Here is a 15146-nt window from a genome sequence, read left to right as displayed (position 1 = left end):
TATAATGGAAAGGGTTTTTATTAAGGGAAGGCTATTTTAGATGACACTAAGTTATACAAAGAACCGACACAGAAGTAATTAGAGTAGATAGCCTGAGGGTCTCCACTAAGGAAAATCTGGAAACTCTGGTTGCATATACCCGTATACCTGAGGTTAACTTCTAGGTTTCATAACCCAGGCTACTCTTTGCCCTCAATTAATTTAAATTAGTACAGCTCTACTGGATGCTATATATTTTATCCAAAGGCTCAGTAAAACATTAGCATTTCCCTCTAGAATTGATTCAAGGAAAATTCAACTCGCTAAATATGTATATGTCAAATTCACTGCAATAAAATATAAGAAAATGTTCAGATTCTTTGATTGCATAAGAATCTGTTTACATCAACTAAACAGGCAATGTTCATTTGATCCAGTAAAAGTTAACAACTTACATCAAGAGTGGTGATTTCTGCTAAGTCATGAAGTTCTTGAACGGGGTCGCTTTTTTGTTGCCTGATGTAATCTGCAAGTGCTTTCACTGATCGCTGACCCCTGTATTCTCTCTTCATCATCATCCCATTACGAAATAATTTGAGGGTTGGGTATTTGCTTATCCTGTATCTCTGGGCTATATCAGCTAAAAGAATGAAAAAAAAAAATTAACTTCACCTTCGTACTTGGTCTGGGTAAGCGCATTAGCCCAACAGTCAAAAACCTTAAAATTATTTAGTGAGAATATTTTGGTTCATATAATTATTTTTCAGTGTTAGAGAAAAAAATTAATCATGGCAAATTTATATTGATTAAGAGCCAGGCCCTGGACATATATTGCCTGGTTTAAATCCCAAATCTGCTATTTATTGGTTGTGTGAATTTGTAAGTTGTATCAACTCTCCACGCCTTAGTTTCTCATCTGTTACGTAAGGATAATAATTTCTACCACATAGGGTGGTTTTAAGGATTAAATGAGATAATACAATGCATGACACAGTAAACTCTTAGTGTTAGTAAACATTATAGATTCCAGAAAGTAATCAGAATGTGCAAAATTCCGATTTTGAAAATACTCACCTTACTTTGTACATGTGAGAATCTCTTACAGCATTTAATAAAAGAAAACTAAATTTAAATTTAAACTACTTTCAAAGCTAAAAATATTAGATTCTTTGCTAGAAGAATTATTCATCATCCCAAATCCACAAATTTTGTGTTAGCTAATGCAATAAAACCCCAAAGTCAACAGTATACACTAAAAGAAAAGTCCCTTTATTATGACCTATGGGTATATTCCTAGGCAGTGGAGATTTTAAAAAGCGCACACACACACACACACACACAAATCCTTAAAATTATGAGTGTTTATAAGTCTCAAAATAAGAATCTACATCAAAAGGTATACTGATCTCATTTGCAGAAATCACAATTACTAAGATATAGACCAAATCAGAATGTAAAAAAAAGTATTTCTGCTGTTATTTCCAAGAGGTGGCAAATACAAGAAATCAATATCTTCTAGGCACTAGAGAAGCTCAAATACCATACTACTCACATATGTGAAAATGATAAAAGATGCACTGAATTTTTTTTTTAATTTTTTTTTAACGTTTATTTATTTTTGAGACAGAGACAGAGCATGAACGGGGGAGGGGCAGAGAGAGAGAGGGAGACACGGAACCGGAAGCAGACTCCAGGCTCCGAGCCATCAGCCCAGAGCCCGACGCGGGGCTCGAACTCACGGACCGCGAGATCGTGACCTGAGCTGAAGTCGGATGCTCAACCGACTGAGCCACCCAGGCGCCCCAAGATGCACTGAATTTTTTAAATGAAGGGGACCTGAGAGGGCAGCGAAGTGGCCTAAAACAGGTGACATTTTTTTTTTTTAATTAACTGAGTTTTTAACGGAAAGCCTGAAGGCAGGGGCACCTGGGTGGCTCAGTCAAGTGCCCAACTCCTGATGTCAGCTGAGGTCATAATCTCACAGTTTGTGGGATTGAGCGCCACATCTGGCTCCCAGCTGACAGCGTGGAACCTGCTTGGGATTCTCTCTCCCACTCTCTCTGCCCCTCCCCCACTCAGAGTCACGTGTGCTCTCTCTCTCCCAAAATAAATAAACTTAAAATAAATACATAAAATGAGAGAATCCTAAAATGGTGGCACAACAAACCATGGAAATTCTCTTACCCCGCCTCCCATTCTAGTGACTATAAAACCCAACAGAACTGCAATACGGCTGTGCCGACCCCCTTCATTTTCTAAGAGGTTCTATGGTAGGAACAAGTGTACTAGAGCGTATGCACATACATATGTGTGCTGACCGTTTCATGGGCGTATACACGGCTCAAACTTACCAATTTGTACATTTTAAATATGTAAGTTTTCTATATGTCAATTATACCTCAATAAAGCGGTTTTAAAATCTAAATGAATACTGACTATACAAAACAGTAACAGTTATGCCTCGTGGGGTTTGGCACAAGCTAAAATACACGATGACACCGGCAACATATAAGCTGGGATAGAGGAGGTGAGAAGGAGGCTAATGACTCTAAGTATTTTAAGGTTTTGCACTGCCCAGGAAGAGGGGAAAGTACTTATAATACCTGGTCAGTCAAGGTTGTATTCTGTTTTCTCTAGGATAAACCACCAGAGAAAGTTAAAATGATGTATTAGAGGTTAAGTAGGGAATATGGGTTCTCAAAGAAAGAAGGCTACGTTAGATCACATAACACTCTGGTGAACTCCATGGAGGATTTACAAAGGAGGATATCACGCTTTACTACTAAAATCCTTTGAACAAAGACAAATACAAGCAAACAAAGGGAACGACTGGTTATATATGGGGCCAAGGAGAGTATTTTATTCACCAGATCACAGAAATCTGAAATAATAGTAAGATATTGTAATATACACATATTTAATATAGACACTAATCTGTTTGGATTCGAAGCTGGTACTTCTTGAACGGAAGACTAGTGGACCACTACCAGCCCTTTTTCAACCTGATAGGTTATAATGAGAAAACACACCTTTGAGGTATCATGAGAATGGTGGGTTCTATCACCTGAGCAAGGAATTAACTTACTTAAATAGGTGCTACAAATTGAGAGTAAGAGTGCTTTCACAAGCAAGTGAAAGTCTTTTAAGATAAACAGAGGCGCTTGTTATTAGGCAAAGGCCACAAAGGCTTAGGGTTACCCTACTTACAAGAAAACCAGCCCAGGGAAATAATAAAAAGAAACTTTAACTTCCTAATGAAAAAACACATTCAGTCCCTAGCACACTATATGGTGAAACCTAGCATATCATAAAATGAATGCTTACAGTGATGCAGAAATGAGAATATAAAATGTTGTTAAAATTAGGTTAAATAGTTCTACTGGCCAATGCCACAATGCTCTGCTCTGGAATATGGAAAATGTCTTTTTAAAAGCTACTGTTTCGGGGCGCCTGGGTGGCTCAGTCGGTTGAGCGTCTGACTTTGGCTCAGGTCATGATCTCACGGTCCGTGAATTTGAGTCCCACATTGGGCTCTGTGCTGACAGCTCAGAACCTGGAGCCTGCTTCGGATTCTGTGTCTCCCTCTCTCTGAGCTCCCCCACTCGCACTCGGTCTCTCTCTCAAACATAAATAAACATTAAAAAAAATATTTTTAAATAAAATAAAAAATAAAAGTTACTGTTTCCCCTAAATATCCATCAATAAAGGACTACTTAAATAAGGTATGGTATACCCATACAATGAAGTAGCAGGATCTTACATAAAGGAACAAAAAACATCGCTCTGTATTGCTAAAGAGCAATCTCCCAGATATACTGTTAAGTCAAAAAGAACAAGTATATGAGATATATATAAGCAAGTATGTGAGATGAGTATATGAGATATAAGCAAGTACATATAATCTTTGCCCCCCCCCCAAAATACCATCAATGGGAGAAAAAGCAAGAAAAGGTCATAGATGGAATTTAGTTTTCCCTGGCTATACCTTGGATTTATACTTTTGATTTTGGAACTATGGAAATGTTTTTAATAGTAAAATAAAATTTGTTTTAAAAAATTGTAATACTAGCATTGTTATTTTGAAATAAACACACATATTATAAAGCACACGAGCAATTATGCTAATGCCACTAAGAGTCAAGATTTTCAGCATAGGAGAAAAAAAAGATACAAAGAGAAAACTAAGAAAATTAAGTAAAAGCCCTGTAATATTTAATTTGAATTGGAACTACCAGCAAAAAGCCATGATGAGAACTGGCCAAAACTACCAAATATTTAAGGAATAAATAATCCCATTTCTGCACAAAGTTTTCCCAAAAACTGAATGGAAAGGTTTACTTCCCAATTCATTCTATGATACCAGCATTACCCTTTTTCTAAAACCAAAGACACTGTAAGAAAATTACCAATATCCCTGATAAACAAAACTAGAGAGCTTAAACCAGTGGATTTCAACACTTACTGTAAACCTGCAGGGATCTAGACAGTGTGTTACTGGCATAAAGATAAACAGATCAATGGAATAGAAACCAGAAATCGACCTACATATACATATAGAAGTGATCTTTGGCAAACGTGCAGAAGTAAAATCTAACTATATACTAGTTATAAAATACACATCTAAACATAAGGATGCTCAAAGCTTGAAAGAAAAAGGCTGAGGAAAAATATCCTGTGCAAAAACTGATCAAAAGAAATCTTGTATAGCTATACTAATAGTAAATAAGCAGATATTAAGGCAAAAACCAGTGCTACAGACCAAGAGGGACCCTTCATAATAAAAAGTTCAATTCCACAGGCAGATACAATTCTGATTTGTATACATCAAGTAACAGCCTAAAAATATATAAAATAAAAACTTACAGAACTACAAAGATCAATCTATAATCAAACTTTTAACACATTTCTCTCAGCAACTGATAAATAAAAATAAAGAGAATTTGAACAATGCAACCAAGAAACTTGACTAAACTGGCACATAGAGGACAAACTACCCCGAGGCTGTGGAATACAAATTCTTTGCAGGTGTGCACAGCAAGTAAAAAATCAACACGATGAGTCACGAAAAAATTCTCAACAACTTTCAAATGATTCAACTTATGAGAATTAAAAAACTATACAGACATTGATCAGAGATGAAACCACAAAGAGAAACTGAATGATAATGAAAATACATATCGGGGGGCGCCTGGGTGGCGCAGTCGGTTAAGCGTCCGACTTCAGCCAGGTCACGATCTCGCGTTCCGTGAGTTCGAGCCCCGCGTCAGGCTCTGGGCTGATGGCTCAGAGCCTGGAGCCTGTTTCTGATTCTGTGTCTCCCTCTCTCTCTGCCCCTCCCCCGTTCATGCTCTGTCTCTCTCTGTCCCAAAAATAAATAAAAAACGTTGAAAAAAAAAATTAAAAAAAAAAAAAAAAGAAAATACATATCGGAATTTGCCGCATGTAGCCAAAGTGATACGCAGAGTAAATTTATGACATTAAAATGGATGTTAGATGGAAAGGGCTGAAAAACAGAGCTAAGCATTAATCTTAAAAATTTATAAAGAGAACAAATTAAAAACAAGGAATAGAGAAGTGAATGAGAAAGATAAAAGCAAAAATTAATGAGGTGGAAAAGAAATATACAATAGAAAAGATCAAAAAAGCCAAAATTTGGTTTTTGTTAAGACTAATAAATTTGATAAACCACTAGAGAGACCGATCCAAAAAAAAAAATGAGAGAGAAAACAATTAATTTAAGGAATGTAGCAGGAATATTTAACTTGGATAATAAGAGAATATTATCGGGGCGCCTGGGTGGCTCAGTCGGTTAAGCGGCCGACTTCGGCTCAGGTCAAGATCTCACGCTCTGTGAGTTCGAGCCCCGCGTCGGGCTCTGTGCTGACAGCTCAGAGCCTGGAGCCTGTTTCAGATTCTGTGTCTCCCTCTCTCTGACCCTCCCCCGTTCATGCTCTGCATCTCTCTGTCTCAAAAATAAATAAACATTAAAAAAAAAAAAAAAAAAAAAGAGAATATTATCAATAACATAATGACAATAAGTTTGGAGATTTAGATAAAGTTTTAATATTTCCATTATTTCTACAAAGACATCCAGATGGCCAACAGATACATGGAAAGTTGCTCAACACTACTCACCATCAGAGAAATGCAAATCAAAACCACAATGAGATATCACGCCATACCTGTCAGAATGGCTAAAATCAACAACACAAGAAACAACAGGTGCTGGCAAGGATGTGGAAGAAGGGGAACCCTCTTGCACTGTTGGCAGGAATGCAAACTGGTGCAGCCACTGTGGAAGACAATATGGAGGTTCCTCAAAAATTTTTCAACAGAACTACTCTATGATCCAGTAATCACACTACTGGGTATTTACTCAAAGAATACAAAAACACTAATTTGAAAGGATGTATGCACCCCTATGTTTATTGCAGCATTATTTACAAAAACCAAATTATGGAATCAGCCCAGGTGTCCACTGACAAAGGGATAAAGATGTGGTATATATGTACAATGGAATATTATTCAGCCACTAAAAAAAGAATGAAATCTTGCCATTTGCAACAACACGGATGGAGCCAGAGGGTATAATACCAAGTGAAATAAGTCAGTCAGCTAAGATCTCACTCATACGTGGAAATTAAGAAACAAAACCAACAAGCAAAGGGAAAAAAGAGAGAGAGACAAACCAAGAAACAGACTCTTAACTACAGAGAACAAACCGATGGGTACAAGGCGGGTGGAGATGGGTGAAATAGCAGATGAAGATTAAGAGCATACTCATCATCATGAGTGCTGAGCAATGTATAGTGTTGTTCAATTACTTTACTGTCCACCTGAAATGAATATAACACTGTATATTAACTATACTGGAATTAAAATTAAAAACTTAATTAAAAAAATTCCCATTAAAGCACAACTTACCAAACTGACACCAGAATAAATAGAAAACATAAGTGGTCCTAAAATTATTAGGTAAATTGAATCCATAATCCAAAGCCTTCCCACAAAGAAAACTCCATTTCTAGAAAGCTTCACCATCAAGTTTTACCAAACATTTAAGCAGCCAATAATGCTGTTTATACAAACGTTCCAGAAAATACAAAAAGAGTGAACATTTCCTGACTAACTTTATGAGGTCAGCATAATCCTTCTGCCAAATCTGACAAGGAAATGATGAGAAAAGTAAAGTATATGTTAGTCTTACTCAAGAACACAGATGCAAAACTTGAAAATATTAAACTAAATTTGGCACTGTGTACAAAGGATAATACATCACAAGCTAGATTTGGTCTAGCACTTCAGTTTAACGTTTGAAAATCAATTGATGTAATTCATGACATTAACAGGATAAAAGAGGAAAATTGCACTAAGTGCCCCCCCCCCCAATGCCCTTATCCACAAGGGATATGTTCTCAGGCCCCCAGTGGATGCCTGAAGCCATGGGTAATACCGAACCCTTTATATACTATGGTCTTTTCCTATACATACAGACCTATGATAAAGTTTAATTTATGAGTTAGGCACAGTAAGGAGATTAACAACAACAATAATAAAACAGAACAATTATAACAATACACTGTAATAAAAGTTACATGAATGTGGTCTCTCTCTCTCTCAAAATATCTTCTTGTACTATATTTACCCTTCTTGTGGTGATGTGAGATAACATGACTATGTGATGAGATGAAATGAGATGAATGACGTAGGTGTTGTGATGTAATGTTAGGCTACTACTGACCTTCTGACAATTCATCAGCTTTGGAACTGTACTTGACCGTGAACTGAAACCACAGAAAGCAAAACCACAGACAAGGGGGAGGGACTACTGTGCCTCTCAAAAGAAGCAGAGAAACATTGGATAAAATTCAACATCCATCCAGACTTAAAGGTTTTTGGCAAACTAACAACAGAAGGGAACTTCCGTAATCTGATAAAGGATATCTAAATAAACAACTACCAAACAACTTGACAGTAAAATACTGAAAGCTGTCCTGCTGAGATCAAGAAAGAAATACAGATGTCTGCTATCCCTTCTGTAAGAACACTGTAGTGGAGTTCTCAGTCATTTAATAAGAAAGCATACATATATTGGAAAAGAAATAAAAATGTTATTATTTGCAGGCAATCTTATTGGATTCACAGAAAATTCAAAAGGGAATCTACTAAAGAATTTCCATTTCCAAGTGGGATGTAGTAGGTAGCAGAAATCTACTGCTCCTGCTGTGACAACTAGGGAAAAACGGATTTTTTAAAAATCACATTTTTACAGACATCAGACACCATGAAACCAATGAAGACTACATGAATGAAAATTCTAGGAAGGAAGGGACCATTCCTAAGTGAGCAAAAATCACCCACTGGCTCTTTTCTTTCCTATACGTTTACTATGCAATTCCTCTTAGAAATTAAATCTGCCATTTGCAGCACTGTGGATGGAACTGGAAGCTATTATGCTGAGTGAAATAAGTCAGGCAGAGAAGGAAACAGATCATATGTTTTCACTCATATTTGGATCTTGAGAAATTTAACAGAAGACCATGAGGGAGGAGAAGGGGAAAAAATAGTTACAAACAGAGAGGGAGAGAGGCAAACCATAAGAGACTCTTAAGTACAGAGAACAAACTGAGGGTGGATGGGGATGCGGGGGAGAGGGGAAAATGGGTGATGGGCATTGAGGAGGGCACCTGTTAGGATGAGCAATGGCTGTTGTATGTAAGCGATGAACCATGGGAATCTACCCCAAAAACCAAGAGCACACTTTTCACACTGTATGTTAGCCAAGTTGACAATAAACTACGTAAAAAAATAAATCTGCAATTGGTGCAGATTTAGGGCCGAGGATTATGCCTGCACAGACAGCAAGAGAACTCAGTGAAGCTTTTCATAGTCACCTGGGCTGGAAGGGTGGATGATAAGGACCCTGAAACACACAGCAAGTTTCCCCCAGAGGATATTTACTGAGCACGTTGGAGGCACAGGAAGCTGAAGGTTGGAACAGAAAAGCAGAGTAACATCCCTATGGCCTTGTGGTGCTTAGGAAACAAGGTCTATTTGTGGAGAGGGCCTGCATCAGCATCAAACATAAACCAAGACATTTGCAGATTTTGAAGCTGCGTAGGCTAGAAAGCATCTAGATGATGAAGAACACCATGAATTTTTAAGAAAAATTGGAAGATTTCTGTGACATATATTAGAGACAATAATATTCAGAATACATAACAAAATTAACAAAAGGACCACCAGAAAGATAACCGGGCTAAAGGTATCAGTTGATTTATAAAATTTTTTTTTAATGTTTATTTTTGAGAGAGAGAGAGAGAGAGAGCGCGCGTTAGCAGGGGAAGGGGCAGAGAGAGAGGGAGACAGAATCTGAAGCAGGCTCCAGGCTCTGCACTGTCAGCACAGAGCCCGACGCGGGGCTCGAACTCACAGACTGTGAGATCATGACCTGAGCCAAAGTCAGACGCTAAACCAACTGTGCTACCCAGGTGCCCCTGTATCAGTTGATTTATAAAAGAAACACAGTAAACATGTAAAAACATGCTCACCTGTAATCAAGAGGTTACAAATGAAAACAACCAGAAAACATTTTGCCCATCCTATTGGCAAAGTAATAATTAAAAGTTTTTAAATTCATTAATATCAAGCTCCACAAAGGGAAAATATTCCCACTAAGTCCAATTTAGGTACATAGTGTTAATAAGGCTAAACTCGCCTAGCTGGTGCCTAATTTGCCAGTAGAAAGCCAAGGAATTTTTCTAATCCCCAAAGGATTTGGCAGAAAGTTTATGACATAGACCTATTAAGAAAGGGACTAGTCTAATTGGAAACATCCATTTTCTATTTGTGGCCTAAAGGTCAGTATAAAAACGGCCAAGAGGCACTGCTGGAGTCATTAACTTTCCTAAATTAGTGGGCATAATGGGCAAGTAGTGTGCTGATAGCAAACATGCAAAAACCAGAAATAAAATAAATAAGGCTATAGGTGTACTCCAGACAGACTTAAATTCTAGGCTAATGGAGTCTGAGTGTTACCTGACAGGTACAAAGCAGCCATTGAGCAGTAGAAGCGGGCTGTAAAAATATTCACCTGGCAGTAAATCTGGGAGAATCAGGGAGACCAGTAAGGAAACTACTGCAATAGACCTGGCAGGTATACCAAGAGTCTGTTTACAAACTTCAACATTACAACCTCTAGGTTGCCTTAAAATTCTAGTTATGGATAGAAAAAGATCGAATAAGACTTGAAGACTACTGGAAGAACAGACACTTGCCTGCTTAATTCTCAAACAATATCATGGCAGCAGGTATGCTGCATAATAAGGTGGCTTTTAATTACTAAGGAGCAAAAACCTTAAAATTACATTAATCAATAATCTCAGACATAAAGGTGACTTTTTACAAACTTTGGTCAAAAATGATTTTAAGATAATTATAATGTGACATTTTGACAATATAACAAAGAATGATTTAAGGGGTATAATAAATGTTTTTTTTAATTAACTGGATGGATCAAATGTTAAAATGCATGTCAAAGGAATTATAAATTTCAGAAGGTTAACAGCTCGCTGATTAGAAAATTAGCATGTATTTTTGCTTCAGTGGTCACTTTTCCTTGAAAGGCTCTGCCTGCCTGCCCGCCCACCACCTTGCTCACTCAGGCCCAGCAGGGTTCCACATGGGAAAAGTGCCTCAGCTCTTATCTCCGCAACGTGTCTCCCTGCTGTGATTACCCCTGGCAATGACTTCAACAGGAAGGTCTTACTGTTCTTCTGGTTCAGGGAGGAGGACCACTGCTGCCTCTGTATTTTTTCCATTCCCAAACCATGCCCTGCCCACATGGAGGGAAAAACAACAGGAATGAAACACCACAACAAAATAAAACCCTAAACAGAAAGATTACAAACAAAGCCTACAGGCTTACTCTGGATTCAGGCTGACACTGGGCATCCAAGTTCTGTTTTGTGCACATGAATTCTTCGGTGGATATTTTCTTCTTCTTCCTTTTACTTTTTTAATGGAAATATATTTGATATATAACACTGTGTAAGTTAAGGCATACAACATGGTGATCTGATACATTAGTATATATACTGTAGTATGATTGCTACCTCTATCACTTCACATAACTATCATTTTTTGTGGTGAGAATTAAGATCTAGTCTGATCTTAGCAAGTCTGATGTTTTTAATATTCCAATATTGCTGTTTATAATAATTTTCTTATTCTTAATGACTCATTTACATATTGGTCTAACAAACGCTTCCCAATTTCCATTGTGGAAAGTTCAAATTGTATGGGAAGGCACACAGGTAAGAATAACTCTGGTATTTGGGAACATGTGCTGCTTAGTTCAAGGTCAGTTACAAAGTACTTTCCTAAAAATGCTAGCTAGCAAGAGTCTGAATGTTCTGCACCTTCCAACAGATAATGTATGAAATGGCTCTTGCTGAGTGCCATGCACCCTACAGCCACTGGAGGTCAGCAGAGATCCTGGTCCCACCAGGGGCAGATTGATGGGACTTTCTCCATCTAAAGCAGCAGCACCACCAGGGAGAGTGATGAATTTAACTTCCAAACTCCCCAGACAAGGAGGATGCAGAAGATGAGACAAAGGGAGACCATGAACGACAGGTGAAGCAAAGGCAAGTTTGAACTGTGTATATGTGTAGAAATTTTGGAAAAGAAAGACAATTACAAAGAATAAAACAGGTACAATTTGTAATCCAACCACCACTGAGGAAAACCACTGTTAACATTTTGATTATATCTTGCTGACTTTGATTAAAGTTGCTTAACAAGCAGTGACATGTTTCAATGGAAAAAACAAAAACAAAAACAAAAACCTCTAAGGTATTCAAAGAGTTAAGTGCCAGCATCAATACTTCCAGAATGGGTATCAGAAGCTTGGAAGAAAATCCTAGAAAAAGCAGGATAACACTCTTTAATCAAGAGCATTACCAACACTCTTAATGGCACAGAAGTCAATATTGTGTGGAAAAACACAAAAATCAATGACTCAGAATTGAAAGTGGTGTATAACAGTCAGATTCTAAATGTGAAATTGTTTCAGGATTACTTGAACAAATTTATTTTCCTTTTGGGTACATACACTAATGATATGACCAAAAAAAATCTTTAAGTCTAAAATAGCTCTTATCATAAAAAAATTCTAAGTGATAGGAAAGCACTGTGTTGTGTAATTTTTCTGTGGGTTTTTTTTTTTTTTCAGTTACAGATAAAAGTGTGCCTTGTAATCAATGCCAAGTTAGATTTGATGAAATACTGCAGAAAATACTTAATCGTACTGTTGGGAGATAATGAGATAACTTACTTGAAGTACTTAATGGAATACCTACAAAACTAATAGTTCATAAAAGCTGGCTACTACTCATTACATTTATCCATCCATCTATTCAATAACTATAATCGTGCACCTCCTATGTGCTAGGCATCATTCCAGTGCTGGGGACACAAGGGTAAAAAGACAAGGTCCTTGCTATTATAGAGTTTACATTTATTATTATAGAGTTTTATTTTATGGAGTTTATAGAGTTTACATTTATTATTATAGAGTTTTATTTTATGGAGTTTATAGAGTTTACATTTATTATTATTATCGTTATTATTTTATATTATTATCATCACTATTACTATTACTGCTGCTACTTTGTTTCCACAGGCTAGAATCTTAAATGAAATTTGTAAAAACTTGTAATACAAAATACAGGTAGCAAAAAGATGTGTGGATTCCGTAAGTACAGTATAAGAGAAACCCTCTATAGTTATTGGTGACTTACTATACAGGGTTTCTCTTATACTGTAGTTAGCATACTTAGTATACTTAGTGTACTTCTCTAATACTGTATACCAGAGATGTAGAGATTCCTTTCATGGACCCTCCAGATAGGACAAACTAAAAGGGTGATTGTGAGCTCTGTGACATGGATGAAACTTGGCATCTTAGTCCTATGCAGGATGAGGGAGGATACCTGTTCTGCTGCCATCACAGGACATAAATGCCCAGTGGGTAGAGAAGAGGTTGTTCCACATTTTACTCCTTGATTCTGTGTCTTTAATTGCCTCGACTTCCTTTTCTTTTTTCTCTTCCTCCTCCTTTGTTCCCTTCGTTAAATGCAACATATGGAGAGGTGCCTCTGTGTCAGTTAGGCGTCCAACTTCAGCTCTGGTGACGATCTCATGGTTTGTGGGTTTGAGCCCCGCGTCGGGCTCTGTGCTGACAGCTCAGAGCCTGGGGCCTGCTTCAGATTCTGTGTCTCCCTCTCTCTCCACCCCTTCCTGGCTCACGCTCTCTTTCTCTCAAAAATGAATAAATGTTAAAAAAAAATTTTTTTTTTAAATAAATGCAACAGTGGAGAATTCAGGGACTTTGGAAGTGAACTAAATTTTAACGCTAGATGAGGGTCATTTAAGCTACAAGTTTTATGCTGGGGTTTCAAAAAATATACCTCAACTTAAAACGCTGGAAACTTCCTGATGACACTCTAGTGTTAGTCTGAGTTCAAAATTCTGCTTCCATAGTTCCCAACCTCCCCCAACCTACTTTTTTGTTTGTTTTGGTGGGGAGACAGGTTGGGGGAGATCAAAGCTGACGCATCTAGCTCACACACAGAAACAAAAGAGCTGACTGGGTGAAATCAGCCTGTTACACCTACCTTTTGCCTTCTTCCTTTCTCCAGTTCTAAGTTCTCAACCTAGTTAGCTGAACCTTTGAACAGAAAGTCCTAAGAAGGGCATATAAAGAAGTGAAGTCAAGATAGGGCAGAAAGCACTCCACAGGATGCTGATGGGTGGAAGAGGGAGAGAGAAGGAAAAATACAGGCAGCAAACTGAAGAAGGCTGTCCTGTGACTGCACGGAGATGGGTTTTCCTGGTGGACTAGTAAAGTGGCGCAGAGGACAACTCCCAAGGAATTCCCAACACGTTCTAAGGAATGAGTACATGCATTGCCTCCCTAAGGAGCTACTTTGAAAATACTCACTTGGAATGTTTTTTTGAAAATTAGAGCCATTACATTTTTATATTGTCATATAATTATGTTGTTTGTTTTCTGACTTTATGGTCTCACCTCATCCTTAATTCTTAAACAGGGCTGACAAAAGAAAGACACCAGTAACACAGCATTGGTGGAAATTCCCAAATGCAAGACAATATACAAAATTTATGGCTTAGACAGATTTCACAACTCAATTCAGACATGGGTCACACCTCAATTTGAGCTTGCAACACATTATGAAGCAATGAATAGTCATTAAAGATTTAAAAAATTCAGTGCAAGCAACGGCTGATTCATACACTCTGCCTCATTAATTTCTTCCAAGAACCTATACTGGGTTTTATCAAGTCTCTCAGAATTAACTGATAAGATAAGCCGGTTTCCTTTAATTTTAGCTTGTGGTGGGGATTTCTATTTCTTAATATTAACCCATCTTTGTATTATGGGCATACATGCCACTTGGTAATGGGAGAATATTCACAAAAGCATATCCACCTTCCATGATACCCAGTGGTAAGGCAGACATGCTAATGTCCAGGAGATGGCAACTTAAGAAAGAAGGTAGTTTTGGGACCAATAAAATGGCCTCAACTGCCATACCTGCTCACGGGAGGTTTCACTGAAAAATTCAGACAGCCACAGAGAGAACCGTGCGTCAGTTTCCAAAAGTCATCGAGTGACTCTAAGTAGCCCTCAAGATGTCAGCAAAAGTCTATTCAAGAAAATTCTTTTCACATTCAATGACCCTCCGGAAGGTCATTTATCACAGTGAAAATAAGCAGAAAACGCAATTAACAATATCACAATACACCTGTACAGAACAGATTTCAAGCTTCTTCCAAACACATTTTCTCAAAAATTCTCAGGCAACAAGACCCTCCTTCCTGCTTCTTAACCAAAGACAAATTACAGGTTCAGAGACTTTTTATACCAACTTCTTATTCTGAACATTTAAAATTTTTTTTTTCAACGTTTTTTTATTTATTTTTGGGACAGAGAGAGACATAGCATGAACGAGGGAGGGGCAGAGAGAGAGGGAGACACAGAATCGGAAACAGGCTCCAGGCTCCGAGCCACCAGCCCAGAGCCTGACGTGGGGCTCGAACTCACGGACCGCGAGATCGTGACCTGGCTGAAGTCGGACGCT

General features: G+C 37.8%; 1 protein-coding gene across 1 annotated transcript in view; it reads right to left on the bottom strand.

Annotated features, from left to right (window-relative positions):
- Positions 1-15146, bottom strand: part of ERP44 (endoplasmic reticulum protein 44) — a 97083-nt gene that overhangs the window by 30859 nt on the left and 51078 nt on the right. Inside the window, exon 5 of the mRNA XM_058694770.1 lies at positions 435-619. Coding sequence (XP_058550753.1) covers positions 435-619 — 185 coding nt within the window. The remainder of the gene's footprint in view (positions 1-434; positions 620-15146) is intronic.

The sequence above is a fragment of the Neofelis nebulosa genome, chromosome 12, assembly GCF_028018385.1.
Source record: "Neofelis nebulosa isolate mNeoNeb1 chromosome 12, mNeoNeb1.pri, whole genome shotgun sequence".
NCBI lineage: Eukaryota > Metazoa > Chordata > Mammalia > Carnivora > Felidae > Neofelis > Neofelis nebulosa.
Note: the sequence above shows the minus strand (reverse complement) of the source record. Positions and strands in the feature narration are given on the sequence as shown.